The sequence below is a fragment of the Zalophus californianus genome, chromosome 9 (genome assembly GCF_009762305.2).
Source record: "Zalophus californianus isolate mZalCal1 chromosome 9, mZalCal1.pri.v2, whole genome shotgun sequence".
In the NCBI taxonomy this organism is placed as follows: Eukaryota; Metazoa; Chordata; class Mammalia; order Carnivora; family Otariidae; genus Zalophus; species Zalophus californianus.
In genome coordinates, this window is record NC_045603.1 from 95,403,784 (window position 1) to 95,425,211 (window position 21,428).

General features: G+C 39.5%; 1 protein-coding gene across 2 annotated transcripts; it reads left to right on the forward strand.

Annotated features, from left to right (window-relative positions):
• The first annotated feature begins 5,788 nt into the window (after positions 1–5,788).
• CLEC12B (C-type lectin domain family 12 member B) lies at positions 5,789–14,470 on the forward strand. Of its 2 annotated transcripts, none has more exons than XM_027594555.2 (6): positions 5,789–5,978; positions 7,536–7,634; positions 9,645–9,863; positions 10,599–10,753; positions 11,128–11,243; positions 14,116–14,470. In XM_027594555.2, exons 1-6 carry the CDS (start codon positions 5,888–5,890, stop codon positions 14,177–14,179), a joined length of 744 nt encoding a protein of 247 aa, XP_027450356.1. In that variant the 5' UTR covers positions 5,789–5,887; the 3' UTR covers positions 14,180–14,470. The 2 variants fall into 2 exon arrangements, with proteins under 2 accessions (XP_027450356.1, XP_027450355.1); XM_027594554.2 differs by having other exon boundaries at positions 5,790–5,978; positions 14,029–14,470.
• The last annotated feature ends 6,958 nt before the right edge of the window (positions 14,471–21,428 follow it).

Consider the following 21,428-nt stretch of genomic DNA (forward strand, 5'->3'; position numbering starts at 1 on the left):
TTGCTGGAGTGGTTGGGGGTGGGAGGGATGGGGTGGCTGGGTGATAGATATTGGGGAGGGTATGTGCTACGGTGAGCGCTGTGAATTGTGCAAGACTGTTGAATCACAGATCTGTACTTCTGAAACAAATAATGCAACATATTTTAAGAAAAAAGAAAAAGAAGAAGATAACAGGAGAGGAAGAAAAGGGGAGTATGTCAGAGGGGGAGACGAACCATGAGAGATGATGGACTCTGAAAAACAAACTGAGGGTTCTAGAGGGGAGGGGGGTAGGGGGATGGGTTAGCCTGGTGATGGGTATTGAGGAGGGCACGTTCTGCATGGAGCACTGGGTGTTATGAACAAACAATGAATCATGGAACACTGCACCAAAAACTAATGATGTAATATATGGTGATTAACATAACAATAAAAAATTAAAAAAAAAAAAAAAAAAAAAAGAATGAATGGGTCAACCAGAAAATTAAAGAAGAATTAAAAAAATTCATGGAAACCAATGAAAATGAAAACACAACTGTTCAAAATCTTTGGGATACAGCCAAGGCAGTCCTGAGAGGAAAGTATATAGCAATACAAGCCTTTCTCAACAAACAAGAAAGGTCTCAAATACACAACCTAACCCTACACCTAAAGGAGCTGGAGAAAGAACAGCAAATAAAGCCTAAACCCAGCAGGAGAAGAGAAATAATAAAGATCAGAGCAGAAATCAATGAAACAGAAACCAAAAGAACAGTAGAACAGATCAACGAAACTAGGAGCTGGTTCTTTGAAAGAATTAACAAGATTGATAAACCCCTGGCCAGACTTATCAAAAAGAAAAGAGAAAGGACCCAAATCAACAAAATCATGAATGAAAGAGGAGAGATCACAACCAACACCAAAGAAATACAATTATAATGACATACTATGAGAAACTCTATGCCAGCAAATTAGATAACCTGGAAGAAATGGGTGCATCCTAGAGATGTATCAACTACCAAAACTGAACCAGGAAGAAATAGAACACCTGAACAGACCTATAACCACTAAGGAAATTGAAGCACTCATCAAAAATCTCCCAACAAACAAAAGCCCAGGGCCAGATGGCTTCCCAGGGGAATTCTATTAGACATTTCAAGAAGAATTAATACCTATTCTCCTGAAACTGTTCCAAAAAACAGAAATGGAAGGAAAACTTCCAAACTCATTTTATGAGGCCAGCATTACCTTGATCCCCAAACCAGACAAAGACCCCATCAAAGAGGAGAATTACAGACCAATATCTTTCATGAACATGGATGCAAAGATTCTCACCAAAATACTAGCCAATAGGATCCAACAGTACATTAAAAGGATTATTCACCACGACCAAGTGGGATTTATCCCTGGGCTGCAAGGCTGGTTCAACATCCGCAAATCAATCAACGTGATACAATACATTAACAAAAGAAAGAACAAGAATCATATGATCCTCTCCATAGATGCAGAAAAAGCATTTGACAAAGTACAGCATCCTTTCTTGATCAAAACTCTTCAGTGTATAGGGATAGAGGGTACATACCTCAATATCATAAAAGCCATCTATGAAAAACCTACAGCGAATATCATCCTCAATGGGGAAAAGCTGAGAGCTTTTCCCCTAAGGTCAGGAACGCGGCAGGGATGTCCACTATCACCACTGCTACTCAATATAGTATTAGAAGTCCTAGCCTCAGCAATCAGACAACAAAGAGAAATCAAAGGCATCCAAATTGGCAAAGAGGAAGTCAAACTCTCACTTTTTGCAGTTGATATGATACTGTATGTGGAAAACCCAAAAGACTCCACCCCAAAACTGCTAGAACTCATACAGGAATTCAGTCAAGTAGCAGGCTATAAAATCAATGCACAGAAATCAGTGGCATTCCTATACACCAACAACAAGACAGAAGAGAGACAAATCAAGGAGTCGATCCCATTTACAATTGCACCCAAAACCATAAGATACCTAGGACTAAATTTACCCAAAGAGGCAAAGGATCTGTACTCAGAAAACTATAAAATACTCATGAAAGAAATTGAAGAAGACACAAAGAAATGGAAAAACGTTCCATGCTCAGGGATTGGAAGAACAAATATTGTGAAGATGTCAATGCTACCTAGAGCATTCTACACATTCAGTGCAATCCCCATCAAAATACCATCCACTTTTTTCAAAGAAATGGAACAAATAATCCTAAAATTTGTATGGAACCAGAAGAGACCCCGAATAGCCAGAGGAATATTGAAAAAGAAGAGCAAAGCTGGCAGCATCACAATTCCGGACTTCCAGCTCTATTACAAAGCTGTCATCATCAAGACAGTATGGTACTGGCACAAAAACAGACACATAGATCAGTGGAACAGAATCGAGAGCCCAGAAATGGACCCTCAACTCTATGGTCAACTCATCTTTGACAAAGCAGGAAAGAATGTCCAATGGAAAAAAAGACAGTCTCTTCAACAAATGGTGTTGGGAAAATTAGACAGCCACATGCAGAAGAATGAAACTGGACCATTTCCTTACACCACACACAAAAATAGACTCCAAATGGTTGAAAGACCTAAACGTGAGACAGGAGTCCATCAAAATCCTAAAGGAGAACACAGGCAGCAACCTCTTCGACCTCAGCCGCAGCAACTTCTTCCTAGAAACATCGCCAAAGGCAAGGGAAGCCAGGGCAAAAATGAACTATTGGGATTTCATCAAGATAAAAAGCTTTTGCACAGCAAAAGAAACAGTGCACAAAACCAAAAGACAACCGACAGAATGGGAGAAAATATTTGCAAATGACATATGAGATAAAGGGCTAGTATCCAAAATCTATAAAGAAGTTATCAAACTCAACACCCAAAGAACAAAGAATCCAATCAAGAAATGGGCAGAAGACGTGAACAGACATTTTTCCAAACAAGACATCCAAATGACCAACAGACACATGAAAAAGTGCTCCACATCGCTCGGCATCAGGGACATCCAAATCAAAACCTCAATGAGATACCACCTCAGACCAGTCAGAATGGCTAAAATTAACAAGTCAGGAAACGACAGATGTTGGCGGGGATGTGGAGAAAGGGGAACCCTCCTACACTGTTTGTGGGAATGCAAACTGGTGCAACCACTCTGGAAAACAGTATGGAGGTTCCTCAAACAGTTGAAATTAGAGCTACCGTTCGATCCAGCAATTGCACTACTGGGTATTTACCACAAAGATACAAATGTAGGGATCCGAAAGGGTACGTGCACCCCGATGTTTATAGCAGCAATGTCGACAATAGCCAAACTGTGGAAAGAGCCAAGATGTCCATTGACAGATGAATGGATAAAGAAGAAGTGGTATATATACACAATGGAATATTATGCAGCCATCAAAAGGAATGAGATCTTGCCATTTGCAACGACGTGGATGGAACTGGAGGGTGTTATGCTGAGTGAAATAAGTCAATCAGAGAAAGACATGTATCCTATGACCTCACTGATATGAGGAATTCTTAATCTCAGGAAACAAACTGAGTGTCGCTGGAGTGATAGGGGGTGGGAGGGATGGGGTGGCTGGGTGATAGACATTGGGGAGGGTATGTGCTATGGTGAGCGCTGTGAATTGTGCAAGACTGTTGAATCACAGATCTGTACTTCTGAAACAAATAATGCAACATATGTTAAAAAAGAAAAAGAAAAAGAAGAAGATAGCAGGAGGGGAAGAATGAAGGGGAGTAAGTCAGAGGGGGAGACGAACCATGAGAGACGATGGACTCTGAAAAACACACTGGGGGTTCTAGAGGGGAGGAGGGTGGGGGGATGGGTTAGCCTGGTGATGGGTATTAAGGAGGGCACATTCTGCGTGGAGCACTGGGTGTTATGCACAAAGAATGAATCATGGAACACTACATGAAGAACTAATGATGTAAGTATGGCAATTAACATAACAATAAAAAAATTAAAAAAAAGAAATCTGACATGATCTCACGGGGGTAGATAAGGGTGTGTGGGGGGGGTGGTTTGTGTTGCTTTCTGAGTGCTTTGTGGGAGCGCCCATCCCTAACTTTGCGTCTTCCAGCCCACATTCTTTGGTTCTAGGCCCTCATCCTCTACCTTCAGCCAGCGGTGTTCTATCTCTCTGACCGAATCTAGAAAAGGTTCTCCACTTTTAAGGACTCGTGATTAAATTGAGCCCACCAGATAATGCAGGATCATTTCTTCATCTCAAGGTCTGCAATCCTTCTTCCCATCCGCAATCCCTTTTACCATGTAAACTACCAGATTGAGAGGTTCTGGGGATTAGAACACGCACAGCTTTGGGGGCTGTTACTCTACCTTTCACAGGTTCTCAGTAACAATGAATTTTCCTATAGAAATTAGTAAATTTCACAAGATGTGATGTTGGCATTAGAAGTAAATGCAGTCCTTTAAGAGTCTGACACCGACTAAGTGACCAACTGCACGTGTGATGTGCGGTTTTCCTCTCATGTGCCTCCAAATAACAGCCAGAACGCTTTCTATATAAATTGTCTGCTTTTTACCGCTCATGTGACGTTGTTGAAACAAAGTGTCACAGTTAAACCCTTCTGCAGTGAGTTTACTTCAGTTTTATTAGAAACTTCTTTTCAGGGCATTTTTGTTGTTGTTGTTCTAAGAAAGGGAAAATAGAGATTGATTATTTTATAAGATTTAAAAAAATTTTTTTAAGATTTATTTATTTTAGAGAGAGAGAGTGCACGTGTGAGTATGGGGAGGGGCGGAGGGAGAAGGACAAGAAGACTCCCTGCTGAGCAGCGAACCCAGCAAGGGGCTCCATCCCGGAACCCTGAGATTATGACCTGAGCTGAAAGCAAGTGTCCCACGCTTAACTGACTGAGCCACCCAGGTGCCCCCCCATATAAGATTATTTTTTAAATGAAATGTATATAACCTGTAGCTCAAAGAGAGGTCAAGACTTAAAGATGCTCTAGGGATTCCCCATATCCAGGGGTCCATGTGAATAGCCAGCACTGTTTGTTCTTGCATTTGCCCCAAACTCCATCTTCTGATTTTTCGAACCTGAAAGACTGCCTGCTTTCTATAGGAATTTTAGCTGCACAACAATGACTGTTGGCTGCCCTCAGGTTAAAAACCAACTCAACAAACAAATTAAAAAAAAAAAAGGGAAAGCACCACACTCCGTGCTAGTTGTAATTTGCAGGGGGATTATTCTGTTAGGGATTTAGCCCTGCCAGAGGGAGCTCCCATTCATGCCCAGTTTTAACAACTGTCAATTTCTTCTCTATGCCCCATTACCAACGCTGGGTCTCTCCCTCCTCCCTGCCTCTCTGTCTCTGTCTGTCTGACACACACACACACACACACACACACACACACACACACACACACACACATTTGCATTTCTTAAAACATCAGCCAGGTGTGGGTGGTCATTAACTACAAAGTTTTTTCTGTCGTATGTATATCTCTCTGATATGAGTGAGTATAAACCAGATCCAATGTCTTCATACAGGATTAGCTGGCCTTTGACACATGTAAAAATGACAACCTGACCCTTTATTGAATAACTCAGAACAGCCTCTACCCTGAAGATCATGGGGATTCCCCCATGAAACCACTATTCCTTCTCTGCTTCTAAGTATCCCTTTCGCTTCACAAGAAACAATGATGAAAGAGCAGGCAGATTGAGATCTATGCTATTTTGATTTCTAAAGAGAATATTTGACTTCTCTCACTTTCTCTGCAAAAAACCTGTTTGTCATTCTGTCTTTACAGAGGGGTGTGGGTGTGTGTCTTAGGTCAGTTGAGTGTGTTTATAAAAGCTCCCAGCCTTGAGAAGAACATCCCGTTCCTGGGCCTGAAGATATTGAAACATTAATTACATAATTTATAGTAGTGCTTTCTTCTACAATGTCTGAAGAAGTGACTTATGCGACACTCGTATTTCAGGATTCTGTTGGAGAGAGAAATAACCGCGATAGAAATAACCTAAGGAAAAGAGGTAGGAGTTCAGACACAGCGTGATGTGACCTTGGGGAATGCACAGGTGATAAATGCTTTGGTTCAGATGCTAAAGAGAGGTATGCTGTGGAATCTCCAAAATGGAGACAGAGTTGTGGAATACACTAGTAGAATGAGTGTTCCCAATTTTGGCCAGAAAACATTGTGGCTTCCAAGACCTCTTTAAATTGTGTGATATCACTATGTATCATGAAGCTCCGTGTTATAGTGAAACATTGGACATGAGAGAAATTGAGTTTGGGGGCTAATAGAATTCTTTTTACAAAATAAGTCCTTGATATTTATACTTTGTGAGAGATGCCAGGTGAATATTCTTTTAGTAGCCAGATTAGAGGTCACTAAAATAGAGAAAATAGAGGAAATTTTTCTTTTCAAAGGTATAAATAACTGAAGTGAGAAATGGGAGAACAAGACAGTCAGAAATAGGTAAGAGATAGTTTCTGTTTTATAAGTAGTTTAAAATTTTTTTTAGGGAGTGGAAATTCCTAGTATAATTAGTAGTGTTGAGTCAATAATAACAATATCCATATAGTATTTTATATGCATTATATCATATTTTTATCAAAATATATTTGTGAAGTAAATGGAATAATATTAGCAAAACTGAGTCTAAAAAAAATTAAACAATTTAACCAAGTTCCTACAAAGGATAAAGGCCCAAACTCAGTGCCAGTCTTTACCTCATTCCCTTATCCCCTGTTGGAAGAAATATTAATCTCTGTGGTCAGGAATCCAGTTTAGTATATCAGACTATATCCCTTATTTTCAAGAATTTGTTGACAGTTCAGGCTATTACCCCAAATCATCTAAAATATAGGAACTACTTTCTTCTTCTCTTGGATTTATTTTTACTTTAAGTGGGTGTGTGTACGTATGCACGTGTGTGCATGGTTTGGGGGTGATATACAAAGAGAATGGGAATAGGTTTGTTGTGAGTCTAATAACAGTGGTTATACATTTTTGTTTTTTTGTTTAAATTATAGCTGCAATCCTTGAGAGAAAAGGAGTCATGGGTGTGATGTATGTGATAGCGCCCCTGGAAATTTTCAATCCATCTGTCTGAAATACTGGGCTAGATGCCATTAGATCCTGAATTAAGAAATAGTGTAGGTTAGAGTGCACATTCATTTTGTCTTTCATTTCATACTCATTCATTATCTATGAGATGATAAATAGACTGGATAATAGATATAAATAAAATCCACAATAACACTTGCCTTGTGGAGGATTGTAATCTCAAAAACTTGAGGTCTCTCCTATTGTCAGGATCATCCAGAGAAGCAGTTTCTACAACATCTAGTACGTGCATTTAGTAAACTTAAAGAAGAAGGATGTGTGATGATGTAAAACAAAAACCTGAAAATTAGGAGACACTCTTAAAGGAAAGGAGAATGGTGGGGAAGAGGAGTGGGGGAGAACTGATGGTGGGGCCCTCACCACACATCACTTTAGGTATTTTCTAGATGGTGCACTGAAGAGGTAAGAGAGAAATAAACAGTTCATGTGTAGCCATAATTCCTCTGTTGGCTTTCTTCAGGGTATCCAGCTCTTTCACCCACCTGGCGCCAGGCTGCCCTGAGTTTGCTAACTCTTTGTCTGATGCTACTGATTGGGCTGGTGACCTTGGGGATTATGTGTAAGTATACTTTCATCAAACCCAAGAAAAGTGATTAGGAAACTCGTTTGTAAACTATGTAAATTCCGGTTTGATTGTATTATGTGATCAAAGCTCCTTCATTCTCCAAGTCTCTAAGATAGGCAAGCAAGGGACAGACTTGAGGATTTTGCCCTAACTCCATTTTCTCTTGATAAACTAAACTGGATTATGAAGACAACTTTTATATTCCTCTTTATTGGTTGGAATAAGGAGGTTCTTTTCTGCATAGACACACATCCACTTATTATTCCAATGGTAAGAAATGGGGAGCCAAGGGAGGTGGCCTCAAGGAAGAGCATGCTGTCTCATTCACCCTGAAGACTTAGAACAAGACTGGCTTAATATACTCACTCAAGACCATTCTAGTGTAGAAATACTTGTCTGCTATAAAGGAAAAAGAGATACAAACAAGGAGGAATAGTTGCTTGAGATACCTTACCCTCTAAACAGAAAGTTGAACCACCTCCACATAACAATGGAAGCTCCACTCCCAAGTACAATAGCCAAAAAAAAGCATTCTCTTGGTTCTGACCCATCACTGAGCCATCAGGGTTGAACAGGATAGGGAGTCTTGAACTAAAAATAAGTGGAAGAATATCCTCAGAATCCATACTCTGTAGGATATTGTTAACTATATGATGGACAGAGTAGTGAGTTGGCACAGTATTCCCGTTTGGGGGACTTGTGGTCAAGAATGTTTATTCTCTGAATGACACTAGCGTCTTCCATGCTACTTTATTTTTACATATGTAGGATTTCATGGATAATTAGAATTTAGACATACCGATTTGGACATATGAATAGGGCCTAATGATGTAGCTTGCTCTTTTAGAAAGAAATATGATATTCTAGCAGCAGTAACAAATATTCAATAGCCAGTCATTATGAGGATTAGCAGTTGATCTTCTATAATGATGTATATTTTAAAAATGAAGATGAAGGGTGCCTGGGTGGCTCAGCTGGTTAAGCATCTGCCTTTGGCTCAGGTCATGATCTCAGGGTCTTGGGGTCGAGCCACACACGTCAGTCTCCTTGCTCAGCGGGGAGTCTGTTTCTCCCTCTGCCCCTCTGCCCCCACTCGTGCTTTCTCTCTCTCCTGAAATAAATAAATAAAATCTTTTAAACAATGAAGATGCAATGATACACATTCATTGGTTCACCATAGAAGGGTGAAGCCTTTTTTTCCTGAAGTGCTTTGCTTTTAGTGTAATAACTCTTAAATTTATTGTGATGATGCATTGCCTGAAGTGTTAACTAAAAAAGTAGATTTTGGGGTGCCTGGGTGGCTTAGTTGGTTAAGCTTCCAACTCTTGATTTGGCTCAGGTCATGATCTCAGAGTCATGAGATCAAGCCCCACATCCAGCTCCATGTTCAGCGTGGAGTCTGCTTGAGATTTTCTCCCTCCCTCTCCCTCTGCCCTACCCCTGCTGGCACTCTCTCTCTCTTTCCAAAAAATGAATAAAATCTTTTTTTTTTTTATAAAGGCAGATTTTATGGATCCAGAGCCAGAAATGGTCCAGTATGGTGTTAAAATCTGCATTTAAAACAAAACCAGATATTTGGGTGATTCTGATAAAAGTGGTCTGTATACCATACTTTGAGATACCCATTGCCTTAAAGGATTCTATTCCTATTAAAACAACAATTACATGAACCAGCTCCAAATAGAAAAAAAGAAAAGTAGTTCCACTAAATGAATGGCAAAATGCCTGGCACAGCCTTAGATTAAATGTCAAAGACATACAATCATTAATTCATTACTTTACTACGAGTGTAATCATATTTAAAATCTCAATAAAATTATGAGGATGAGCTCCAAACAATTTGGAATAGAAAGGCATCTGGTGTGTTCCTTCCATGATACTTCAATTATTGGAAGCTACTGATAAATATGAAACAATGTGAGAAATATTTCTGTGTTAAGAATTATCTATGGCAATGATGAGAATGGGAAGATATATGAACTTATCTCCTGTTATGTCTTGGAGTTTTGCAGACATCTAATGAAATTAACTCAGATGCAGAGAAATTAAATCTACTTCAAAAAATCATCCACCAACAGCAGGATAACTTATCCGAGCAGCTGAACAGCTACAGAAACTTTCCCACCGAGGAGGAGTTTCTCAAATCACAGATCTCCAGTCTGCTGAAGAGGCAGGGACAAATGGCCATCAAACTCTGCCAGGAGCTAATCATTCACACTTCAGGTAACTGGGACCTACGGGCCAGTCAGGTGCAATTTGTTGTACCAGTTTGCATTGATCACGTGAGCCACCTCATAGTATGAGAAAGTTGTGTTCTCCAGCGACCTCTAATGATATCACACTAAATTTATAGAAGACACGGGAAGATATCAATTTATTTAATATTTTTGAAAACACAGAGGTGAATTTGAGACGCGTCATGGAATGATACCAACCTGGATACTTCAGCTTCTCATTTTGTGAACTATTTTTAGATGATCCTGACATTTTAAGAAACTAAAAGTATAGCTGGTAATTCTGAGACCCGTAAAGTGAGCCCTGAAGTGAGAATTTCAATCACTGTTGCTCCACCCCATAATCGGGAGTGACTTCATTTTCACAGGCTCCTAAAGCTGTATGGTTCCAGAACGCTGGATCTCAGACCCTCTCACCAAGTTCAATCATTTAGTTTCTAAAACCTTCCCCACAGGGTGCCTGCGTGGCTCAGTTGGTTAAGCGACTGCCTTCGGCTCAGGTCATGATCCTGGAGTCCCAGGATCAAGCCCCGCATCGGGCTCCCTGCTGAGCAGGGAGTCTGCTTCTCCCTCTGGTCCTCCCCCTCTCATGTGCTCTCTCTCTCTCTCTCATTCTCTCTCTTTCAAATAAATAAAGAAAGAAAGAATCTTAAAAAAAAAAAAACCTTCCCTAGTCACTCTAGCATTATTTAATTTGTACTAATGGGTGTAATTTCTTTTTCAGACCACAGATGTAAACCTTGTCCTAAGATGTGGCAGTGGTCCCAAAACAGCTGCTATTATTTTGCAACAAATGAGGAGAAGACCTGGACTGACAGTAGGAAAAACTGCATGGACAGGAACTCCACTTTGGTGAAGATAGATAGTTTGGAGGAAAAGGTCTGGTTGACTCCTTCCCTGGTTAGAGAGATTATTCATGTCGTAGAAAGTACAGCAAGTGGGATGTGTGACTCACAAAGTAGGAATTCAGTATGTTCTGAAGGAGAATTAACATCTTCTTTTTTTTTTTTTTTAAGATTTTATTTATTTATTTGACAGAGAGAGGGAACACAAGCAGGGGGAGTGGGAGAGGGAGAAGCAGGCTTCCCGTGGAGCAGGGAGCCCGATGCGGGGCTCGATCCCAGGACCCTGGCATCATGACCTGAGCCGGAGGTGGACGCCTAATGACTGAGCCACCCAGGCGCCCCTAACGTCTTACTTCTGCACTCCAGAATGTGGCTCACATATGACATTGTTCCCGTTCTCCCTCTCAGGATTTTCTGAAGTCACAGCCATTACCCACGTTCTCTTTCTTCTGGCTGGGCTTATCCTGGGACCCATCTGGAAGGAGCTGCCTATGGGAGGATGGCTCTGGCCCTTCTCCATCCTTGTAAGTCGCTAACTGTTGCGGGGGTGGAATCCTAAGAAAATCAATGTTAATTGATTGGAAATGGAATACTAAGAAAGTCAATGTTAATTGTAAGAATTATAAATCTAGATACAAAAAAAGAGTGCAACATACAAAGAAAAGAGAGCTTCAGTAAGAAATAATGAAAGCAAGAGTACCTAATTTCGTGTATGTGACAAACTCATGGCAAGACACTGAAGCTTATCTATTGGTTAAAATTTATTTTTTTAATAATAAACAAATAATACACTTGCTTTGTTCGAAGTAGTGTAAAATATTAGCTCTGTGTTAAAAGCACTGTTATATTCCTATTTTGTGGATGAAACAATTGTCAGAGAGAGATTAAATAATTTGCCCAAGCTCACTACCTCCTGAGTGGCAAAATCAGGACTGAGTGCTTCCGTGACCAGGAGCTTGGCCTCTCAGCTCCCCTGGCTCTCCAACACTTACAGTCCCAAGGGTGGTTTATCATAAGAACATACATTAACACATTTATTTAAATTCAATAATTGTCAGCCATTTTCTAGCAGCAAGTAAGTCTGAATTGACAGATTAGTTTAACAATTAGTTCTGTGATAGGGATTTGCTAATTAGATTATATGGCAAATGTTTTTCACGACTTAAAATGTGCTAAGTCTGCCACTTCAAGGTGTTGAAGAAATATTTAAAGTGCATACAGGATATATGATACTTTGAAAATTACAGTTTTTGCAACTATTTAAAGTTATAAAAAGTAAGGGTTATCTTAAAAATATGGAAAGGAACACATAGTCTTGTAAAATTCTCTTAGCAACTACAAACCAAATATTTTGAGGAACACAGCTCATCACAACAATATTGATACAGTTATATCTGTATTTTTAATATAATATATGGTATTTGCATATCACATGAAGTGTTAAGAGCTTTGGCCCCTTTCTGGGTGTAGTAGGTTTTTCTGCACCTCCCTTCCCATCAAATTATTCAACTGTTCACCTCCCTCCTGTCTTGCTCCTTAATGCATGCTGTCAAAGTTTCCTTAAGCTGAGTTATAATCACTCATTTCCATCAAGGATACTAGGTTTCTGCTGTGACTCCCCCAATTCCCTGAATAATACACAATGACATGCCTATACTTTACTCCCAGAGAGACTTTATCTTCACCCATTTCCCACAATGCTGTCATGGCTTTTCCTACTCACAGCAATTTCCTACTCTCTAATGTCCACTACTGGTCATATTAAATCAGTGAGTCTGGTTTCATGCAAATAATCGTGGTGACATGCACATGCAAAGTAACAAACAGCCCCCCCAAAATGACAGTTACTTCTTTTTAATGGAGTGATCCTGGGCATGAGATGATTTCCCACTAACCTGAGGTATTTCTGCTAGACTGAGGCTTCACAGAACAGGACCAGGATACCCTCCCTGTAAGTGCAGCCGTTTCCACTTTGAACTTTAAGAAGATGGGTCCCCTCTCCTAAAGGAGTTGTCATCATCCCGGGCCCTTCCACTCACTCCTAGTGAAAATATGGAGGAGGTGGCCTCCTGCAGAGAAGGTTCGGGGTCTGTGGACACTGACGCCCTGAGGCTGTGCTGGCCACCCTAGGGGTGTAGGGGTGGTGGAACTGAACTTCGGAATCTTCCCTACTGAGTAAGGCTACTCTCGGCAAATGCATATGCCAAGAGGAAGATTTAGTAAGCCTGGGGCACCTGGGTGGCTCAGTCATTAAGCTTCTGCCTTTGGCTCAGGTCATGGTCCCAGGGTCCTGGGATCGAGCCCCACATCGGGCTCCCTGCTCCTCGGGAAGCCTGCTTCTCCCTCTCCCACTCCCCCTGCTCGTGTTCCCTCTCTCGCTGTGTCTCTCTCTGTCAAATAAAGAAATAAAGACTTAAAAAAAAAAATTTAGTAAGCCCAGCCCTGAAGCAAGAATACTGCAGTGTAGCACAGATCATTTGAGTAAAAAGACACACAGGAGATTTAGATCTGATGAGCATAATCTAGTAATGACATTTCTTTTAAAGGTTATTTATTTATTTATTTGAGAGAGAGAAAGTGCACCGCATGCATGGGAAGGGGTAGAGGGACAGGAGAGAGAGAATCTCAAGCAAACTCCCCGCTGAGCCCCAGCCAGAGCCTGGGACAGGGCTTGATACCACCACCTGAGATCATGACCTGAGCTGAGATGAAGAGTTGGTGGTTTAACCAACAAAAGCCACCCAGTTGCCCCTGTAATGATATTATTGAAGAGTTATCACCAATTCCTTAGCAGAGGAACTAGGGACCGATATCAGAACCACATCTATGTAATCGTCCATTTTCTCTCTGAACCCCTATCTTATTCTCTCTTCACCTTCCACATATGTGTGTATAAATATATATAACACAAAATTATATATATACAAAATTATATTTGTGCATAATGAAATGTTATAACTTTTTACCCAGAATATGATCTCATTTGTCTGTTTTTCTTCCTAAAGTTCCAAAGTAAAGAAATTGTAGTGCTTCTGATATAATCTGCACTGGGTAGTTTCTACCATGATAATGGAGAGGATACAAATTCTTAACCCGGAATTTAAGTATCTTCCTTAAATTATTCTAGCTGGGATTATGATTAACTTGAAATGGAACGCTCAGATTTGCCAGCTTTAAGACCTCTGATATGTTATGGAAACAGAAGTCTCTCAAAGTTCAGATACATAGTCTTTTGTAACTGAGGACACTGAATTGTGATCAGATTTCAAATATGAAATTAAAATTAATTTTAAGTGGATTAACTTGCAGATTCAGCACTAAAGAGTATGCTCAGATCAATGGATCCAAAGGATGTGCCTATTTTCAAAAAGGAAATATTTATATTTCCCGCTGCAGTGCTGAAATTTCTTGGATTTGTGAGAAGACAGCTGCGTTAGTGAAGATTGAAGATTTGGATTAATATGCTTCTTCCAGATTCACCGGATGTAAGGGACTTGTGGTTAAATTCATGTGAAGAAAGAGAAATCTCCCCTACTAGAGCCAAAAACAGATGAAAAAAATGACTGTGTATTCAGACCCATCAGGCAAATAAACTTCACAGAACATTCTCCACTTCATCGTCGATGCCTTCTGATCTGATGTTCTGGTTATTGTTAGGGACCCGGAGGAATAGCTCTTCTATGGCCCTATTGTTCTATCTCAGCATCATTTCACTGAATTCCCTGTCTCAAATAAAAGATTATTTTCCTGCTTTGTGATTGCATATGCACAAGTGCACAGGGGGGATATGTAAATATTTAGCAGCTGGAACTGACAGAAGACACAGCACTGGAATGACATTCAGGAGACCCTGTTGTGATAGTGGTCTGGGGGATTTTGGGGTGGGGGTCCCGCTGGCTAGAGCAGCAGTATCGTGCCAAGTGATTTGGAAATATCTTAGTATCTTAGCAAATGGTTTGTAGCCATGTACCAGCCTTGTAATACAGGTGAAGTAGCACATCATTTAGTATTTACATTCTCATTTATTTAGATTAAGTAAATCTTGAGGTTATTGTTGTGGTAATCTGGACATTATTAATAGAAGTTTATAATCTTTGCATTGAAATGTTATTTCCTTTAGAGAAATCCTAAAAAATTACCTGAAGATAGTAGAACCATTATATTTTATTTCTAAGAACTTCCCTGTGGCGCCTGCGTGGCTCAGCTGGTTAAGCATCTGCCTTTGGCTCAGGTCATGATCCCAGGGTCCTGGGATCGAGCCCCACATCGGGCTCCCTGCTCAGCGGGAAGCCTGCTTCTCCCTCTCCCACTCCCCCTGCTTGTGTTCCTGCTCTCACTGTGTCTCTCTCTGTCAAAAAAAAAAAAAGAACTTTCCTTTAACATAGTTGGTCAGTGTCCCTGCACTTTAGATGTCAAACCTTGTAAATCTAGAACTTGAGAGTTTTTCTGGGACAAAATTGCTGATTTAAGAATAACGGTGAAGGAGTTTTCATTTGCTCCACATATAATTACATATCTATGTATAGGCTAAAGAAAACAGTAAACCAACCTGCAATACTGATTTGTCTAAATCAGAGATCTAGAATTTACTGGAAAAACTGATATGATCCGAGTTCTGAGCTAGGTGCATTTCAGAATATTTTGACAGTTCTTTAAAAGAGCATCACCATAGGGACATCTAGTAGTCTGTTATACTCTAAAGAATTAAAATTGTGAGCTAATGGACACTTTATATAAACACTAACAGAAAGTCTAAAACACAGGAATTAAAGTCTAATGTGAAAATCTGGTGAAAATTATAAGCAAAATATATTTAAGCACAAATCTTAAAATACAGATAATTATTTCGTCATAGTTTAAGTGAACAGGCTTTACTAATTATCATACAGGACCGAAATATAAGTTACATATACACAGATTAAAAAAGAAACTTTATTCTTTCATTCTTTAGTAGCTTACTGCCACTGTCATCTCACAAAGATAAAATTATTCAGTAAAGTCAACAACTCTGCACCTGACGCCCACACATTTGGGTTTTTCTTTATTCCCATGGGAAAGATCATTTCTTCTTTTATTCCTCTATTTCTAACCATAGAAAGATCTGCTATTAATAATTAAAATATCTCTGTTGGTTATTTTGTTCCTATAAAGAGGTTACATGCTTCCCCGCCCCCCCCCCCCCGGCTGGTATTTTGTATCTTTTCATTCTTCTCTCATGCACACTCTGACTTTCACACTCACTAAAGGAGAGAACATTTCTGTTTCTGACCTCAGAGTGGCTCTGGAATTTGATCAGATCCTATTGCTCATCCCTGCTTTCTTGCCATCATGATGTCATCCCTGGCAGCCTTTACACTGGATGAGTAAACCCAAAGGTCTTCTTGAGGATTCACCAAACTCTTTGCCGGAATAATTTAGCCCTTACTGCTTTCTGGTACCTTGGCTTATAAGACATGGCATATGACAAGAATTTCTTTCTCTCTCTCCGCAAAATTTCTGGAAGATATCACACACACATACACTCACACACGTGCACAACACAAATGCATTGTCAAAATTCCTGGGGAAAGGCCATGTTTTGTATTTATTTTTGGATAACTGTCTTTCCCTCATTGGGGACTACTGTGGTTTCCAAACTTGTCTTCACATAAGATTTATAGAGATAGGCCCCTTAAAAGGACAGATTCCCGGGCCACATCTCAAATGACTGGAGGGCAAGACAGCAGAAACTGCAAGTTTCACAAAGTCCATTGGTGATACTTAACTCAGCCTGGGTATTTGACCATGTTTGGCTAAATGATCTCAGCGCTAGCTTCCTTGAGCAAGTATGTTCAGAGGCAAAGGTGGTGGAACCATCAAATTGAAGGCTCTTTCTTTCCCGCCTTTAAAAAAATTTTTATTTATTTATTTTTTATCTTTTTCCAGCTTCACTGAGTTATAATTAAAATACAGCATTGTATAAGTTTAAGGTGTAAAACACCATGATTTGATGTATATATGTATTGTGAAATGATGCCCACAATAAGTTTAGTTAACACATCCATATCTCGGTGGACGGCCCTTTCTCCTACGTTAGCAAAATTACTTTGGTTTGTGTAGGCCAAATTAGGTCAGGTAAGGTCAAAATTGGGTCAAAAGTAATTCAAACCTCACTTATTTCACTTTTGTAAACTTGTGCAAAAACTCCTGAATGAGGAGATTGGTTGGGGTGGTCAGGGTAGACAGGTGATGCACAATTTGACCCATCTTGCTTTGTGGAAATAGTTTTCAAATCATGCTGTACCCTGAAATTAGACTGAGGAGCTTTGAAGACATGTTGATGCCTGAGATTATGTCACCTCTTAAGACTCTGATTTAATTGATCAAGGGTGTGGTTCGGTTATTGAAAAAAATTTTAAGCTACTTTTATGATTCTAATTTTCAGCTAAGGTTGGAAACCACTGGACTGAGAACGTTCTAAGTGACCGTTATGTTGATGCAGGTCTACTGTGTTGGCAAAATAGCCAACCCTCCATCATATATTAAAAGAGCAAGTGAGCTAGTCCCCTTGGTGAGGATTCCATGGCGCTGGGACAGTGGGCATAGTGACTGTTATCTGAAGCTAAGGTCAATGGTATAATTGAGGCCGCATGCTGAGCAGTTTATGTGTAATCATGCTTGTATACGTTTGCTTATATGTGGAGACAGATGTGAAGGACAAGTTTATAATGCTATTTTCCTCAGAGCAGTTATGATGATAGTAAAACTGGACAGGAAGAGGGCATAATTAACTTTTAAAATTGAGAATTTATTGTGAAGCAGAGAACTGAAGAGAGGGTCAAATTTAGCAAGGTGATCCCAAAGCAAATGTAATGTTTCATTCCTCAGGTATGTGAGTCTTGCTGAGCCAGTAACTTGAAGTAATAACATGGTTTTTTCTCTCTCCTTCAAGATATATAAAATATAAATGAAGTATATCTCCCCTCAGTACTCTCAAAATATATCTTAGCATGATTTTCAATAATCTACAAAGACTAGGACTAAAAGTAGAACACACTGGGGTCGAAACACACTGGTTCACACATTAACCCATTTTCAATGGCCCAGCAGATCATTTCTAATTTTATTCTATATAAACAACCTATGATCTTCTTTCAGTTTTCATAGTCATGGGCCTACTGATCTTGAAGCAATAGGACTAAATTAAATGGCCACCTCTAAATTAATGCTTGTTTTGTGGCTACCCAAAGACTCAGGAGAAAATCTGACATGGAAGGATATTTTTGACTATTTTGAGGACCAGAAGAACTTGGTATTTCTCTAGGAGATTTTCCTCTAATCTCTGTTTATAACGTGGAGATAGAGTGAGAAATTATTTTCTCCACTTTCAGTCACTGTTAGAGGTGAGAGTGGTGTGTGTCCTTTTAGTTGCTTAGATATCCATAAGACACTGTCATAGGTGTAATACTAGAAGTATCTGGTGAGTGCTGTAGGTGGAAACACTGAAGAAGGATTGATGATGTAGCTTCGGGTGTATTCACCCAAAAGCTGCTCTGTGTTTTCTTCATGTTCTAATTACTTCTTCAGGTTGGGATGCATTTTCTATTTGTATATGCAAATGTAACTTCATTTATGGGTATAAATCAAACCTGTATAAATAATAAAATACAGTCTGTAGCTAATGTTCATGCTTCCCAGATCTGTCTGGACTGCCAACACTTTCTTAAAATTCCTAAAAGAATTGTGTAGATGACTGTGAAACCAAATGTGATATAATAATAATAATAATAAAACTTAAAAATCCAAATACCCTGAGGAAAAGGCCATTTATAAAATCAGGTGACACATTCTGAGAGAGGACAGGAAGATGAAGTTTAACGTCCCAGTTTTGGCACAGAGTTGGATGGTAGAACAGTCCACAGCACAGGTGGACATGATCTCCCAGTTCTCTGCCCAGCCCCTAGAATGGGAAATTGTCCCTTAATAGAGCAGTGAGCTGACAAGGTAAATCTCTATTTTAAGGGCCAAAATAAATAGCTTCTGAGAAGCCAAACATCTATTTTTTTTTAAAAAGCCACATCTGGAGAGAATGGGATGTCTTGCTTGGGATGTCTTAGGATGTCTAGGTGGGGATGTCTAGCTTGGGATGTCTTGGTGGTTTTCCATCCAGAGCCTCTATGATTATGCATTGCAGGTGCTGGTGCTTGGTTTTTTGGGGGAGAAATACAAGTCATGAAAGACCAGAGGAGGCTTCTAGGCTGCACCAGCAAGAGGCAGTAGACTACCAGTGAGACCAGCCGGTGTGCACCAGCTGAGGAATTTGAAAGTTCTGTTGTTCAACATTCTGGATGTTTGCTCTAATTTTAATGAATTACCCCATAATCAGAGAAAGCATAAGCCAAGGTGATAGCAAAAAGAGCCACCTCTGGACTATTAGACTAAGAGCCATACTATGCACTGCTTTTAATCTCAGCCCTCAAAATTACACAGTACTGAGCAAAGGCAATTTATTTGGGATGATAGAAAGAACTTCTAAATTCTTATTGGGCTAATTTGGTAATGATGACAAATCATGAGTTTCTGGTCTATTTGCCAGATTCTCAAGTCTTTTAAAATTGTTTTTATTAGAGGACTAATATTCCAAGTTTGCTTTTTCTCTAAGCGATTGGCTTCATCATTCAATCAAGTAATTTATAATGGAATAATCAAAATAATCTACCCTCACTAAATCAGATAATTCTCTGTAAACACAAAAAATGTAGGTACTTTCAAAGGGGGCCAATAACTCCCTTGAAAATATAAGCACATGTTTTTGACTCAATTCTTGCTTTGGTATTTTACGATTTTAATTCAGAAAAATAGAATTTAAAAATATTTAAGTTCATGAACTCAATTTACAAACTTAGTCGATCATTTGCAAATGTCACAAAGTTTTATTTTGTTCATTTCTAAGTAATAACTGTGATTAAGGAAAGGGTTAAAGTCTAGGCAAGGAGAGATAGGAGGCCCCTGACTCCTCTGACTAGGCTCACACAGAAGGCTACGTGACCAGGTTCACAGAAATCCCAAATGTGGAGAAATGCTGAGGTGTACAAAACCAGAGATAAGGGAACACCTGGCCCTGGATGTTAGGGAGTATTATTTTTTATTAATTAATTTAATTTTGGGGGAAGCTACGTTGTAAACACAGAAAATGACCAGACCTCAGAGAAGAAGTAAGACGTTATGGATGTTATCAATAGTCCTTGCTCAAACCAAGAGGGTGCAAGAATCTCAAGGCCACAATCTTCCCAGTCAGTTCTCAATAAAAGACTGCAAGCGACACACAGTAGTAACCCATTTGGGACCCCTCTCACTCTAGGGAGCTTTCCTGTTTCTGCTCTCACCTTTGCTTCATAAACTTGCACTTCATTTCACCCTTTTATGTCCCTGAGATTTGTTCTTCAATTCCATGAGACAAGAACCCAGTAACCCTGCAACAACTGTAGCAATAACTGAAAAGTATGTTAAAATAAAAGATTTTTTTTAGAAATAAAATAAATTTTTAAAAATTATTTTTATGGAAGAAAAATTGTAGACAAATTGTGACATCTGTACCTCAGAATTCTGACTGTTTAAATATGGATTTTACCTCAGCCATCAAAAAATACCTAAAAACTTTGCATATAAATGTGCTTTGCTGCATTATTTTTTCATCTTTTAGTTTAGTTTGTGTTTGAATAGAGAAACAAGCTAACGGACAAGTATTGGTTTGAGTTCCTCCTCGCTATTTTTTCTTGGAAATTATGTCCTCTTGTCTTTAAGGAACTCTAGTCCTCTATTTTCCAGGCACCTTGAATCCCTTCCCTCATAGCAACAGAGACGACCACGGATCCAGATCTGAACTTTATGTTTTGGTAAAAAGTGGTTGGTATGAGGGGTAGACATATGACCCAAACAAGACAAAAAAAAAAAAAAATATATATATATATATATATATATACACACACATATATATGACACAATTGGCTTGGAAATTACCATTCACACACTCACACACACATGAATAGTTGAAAATAGTATTTGTGTACTTAGTTTCTCCCCAAAATTATGTATATAAGTTTCGTTTGTTTGTTTGTTTTGTCACCTAGAGAAGAATATTTTGTGAGGCTGGAAGTTCCCAAGAAGTTTGTGTCCCTTTGAAGTATTTCAGTTTTAAAAGGGCCTTATTTCTCTTTCTCTCTCTCTCTGCTTCCTCTCCTCCTCCTCATCTCTTTCTCCAGGGACCCTGAACAGGGCAAGGGTCAGGAGAGGCAGGATCTTGGGAGAACAAGGCATCTGCTTTATTTCAAGCCCTAGCCTAGACAAATGGACATTTACCTCCGAAGGCCCAGCGCCGGTTTACCCGACTCTTTTGCCAAAGAGGGGCCAGGTGGGGTGACTGGTATAACCACCTGTCAACCTAAAATTGCCAGAAGGCAATAAGTGAGCAAAGGTATTTATTTGGGATCAAAGAATTGCAATTCAGGGTACACAGGTTTGGGTAGCAACCCAAATAGTGTCCACTAGGAAGCAAAAGTCAGGGTTTTTAAAGGCAAAAAAGGAATGCTTGTATACATTGTTCACAAAGATTTTGATTGGTATTGGCAGCAGCAAACCAACACTGACTAAACGTAATTGGTAACTAAGGCTTTCACTGAGCAAAAGTCCATTATTGTAGCAAGTTGCAGATGTTCGCGCAGAGTCCTTGG

Bases quoted from the DNA above. Each gene is read 5' to 3' on its own strand.
- CLEC12B (XM_027594554.2), top strand. From the start codon at position 5,888: ATGTCTGAAGAAGTGACTTATGCGACACTCGTATTTCAGGATTCTGTT. The intron at 7,635-9,644 runs GTAAGTATACTT...TATGTCTTGGAG, and splicing joins GGTGACCTTGGGGATTATGT to TTTTGCAGACATCTAATGAA. The intron at 9,864-10,598 runs GTAACTGGGACC...TTTCTTTTTCAG, and splicing joins GCTAATCATTCACACTTCAG to ACCACAGATGTAAACCTTGT.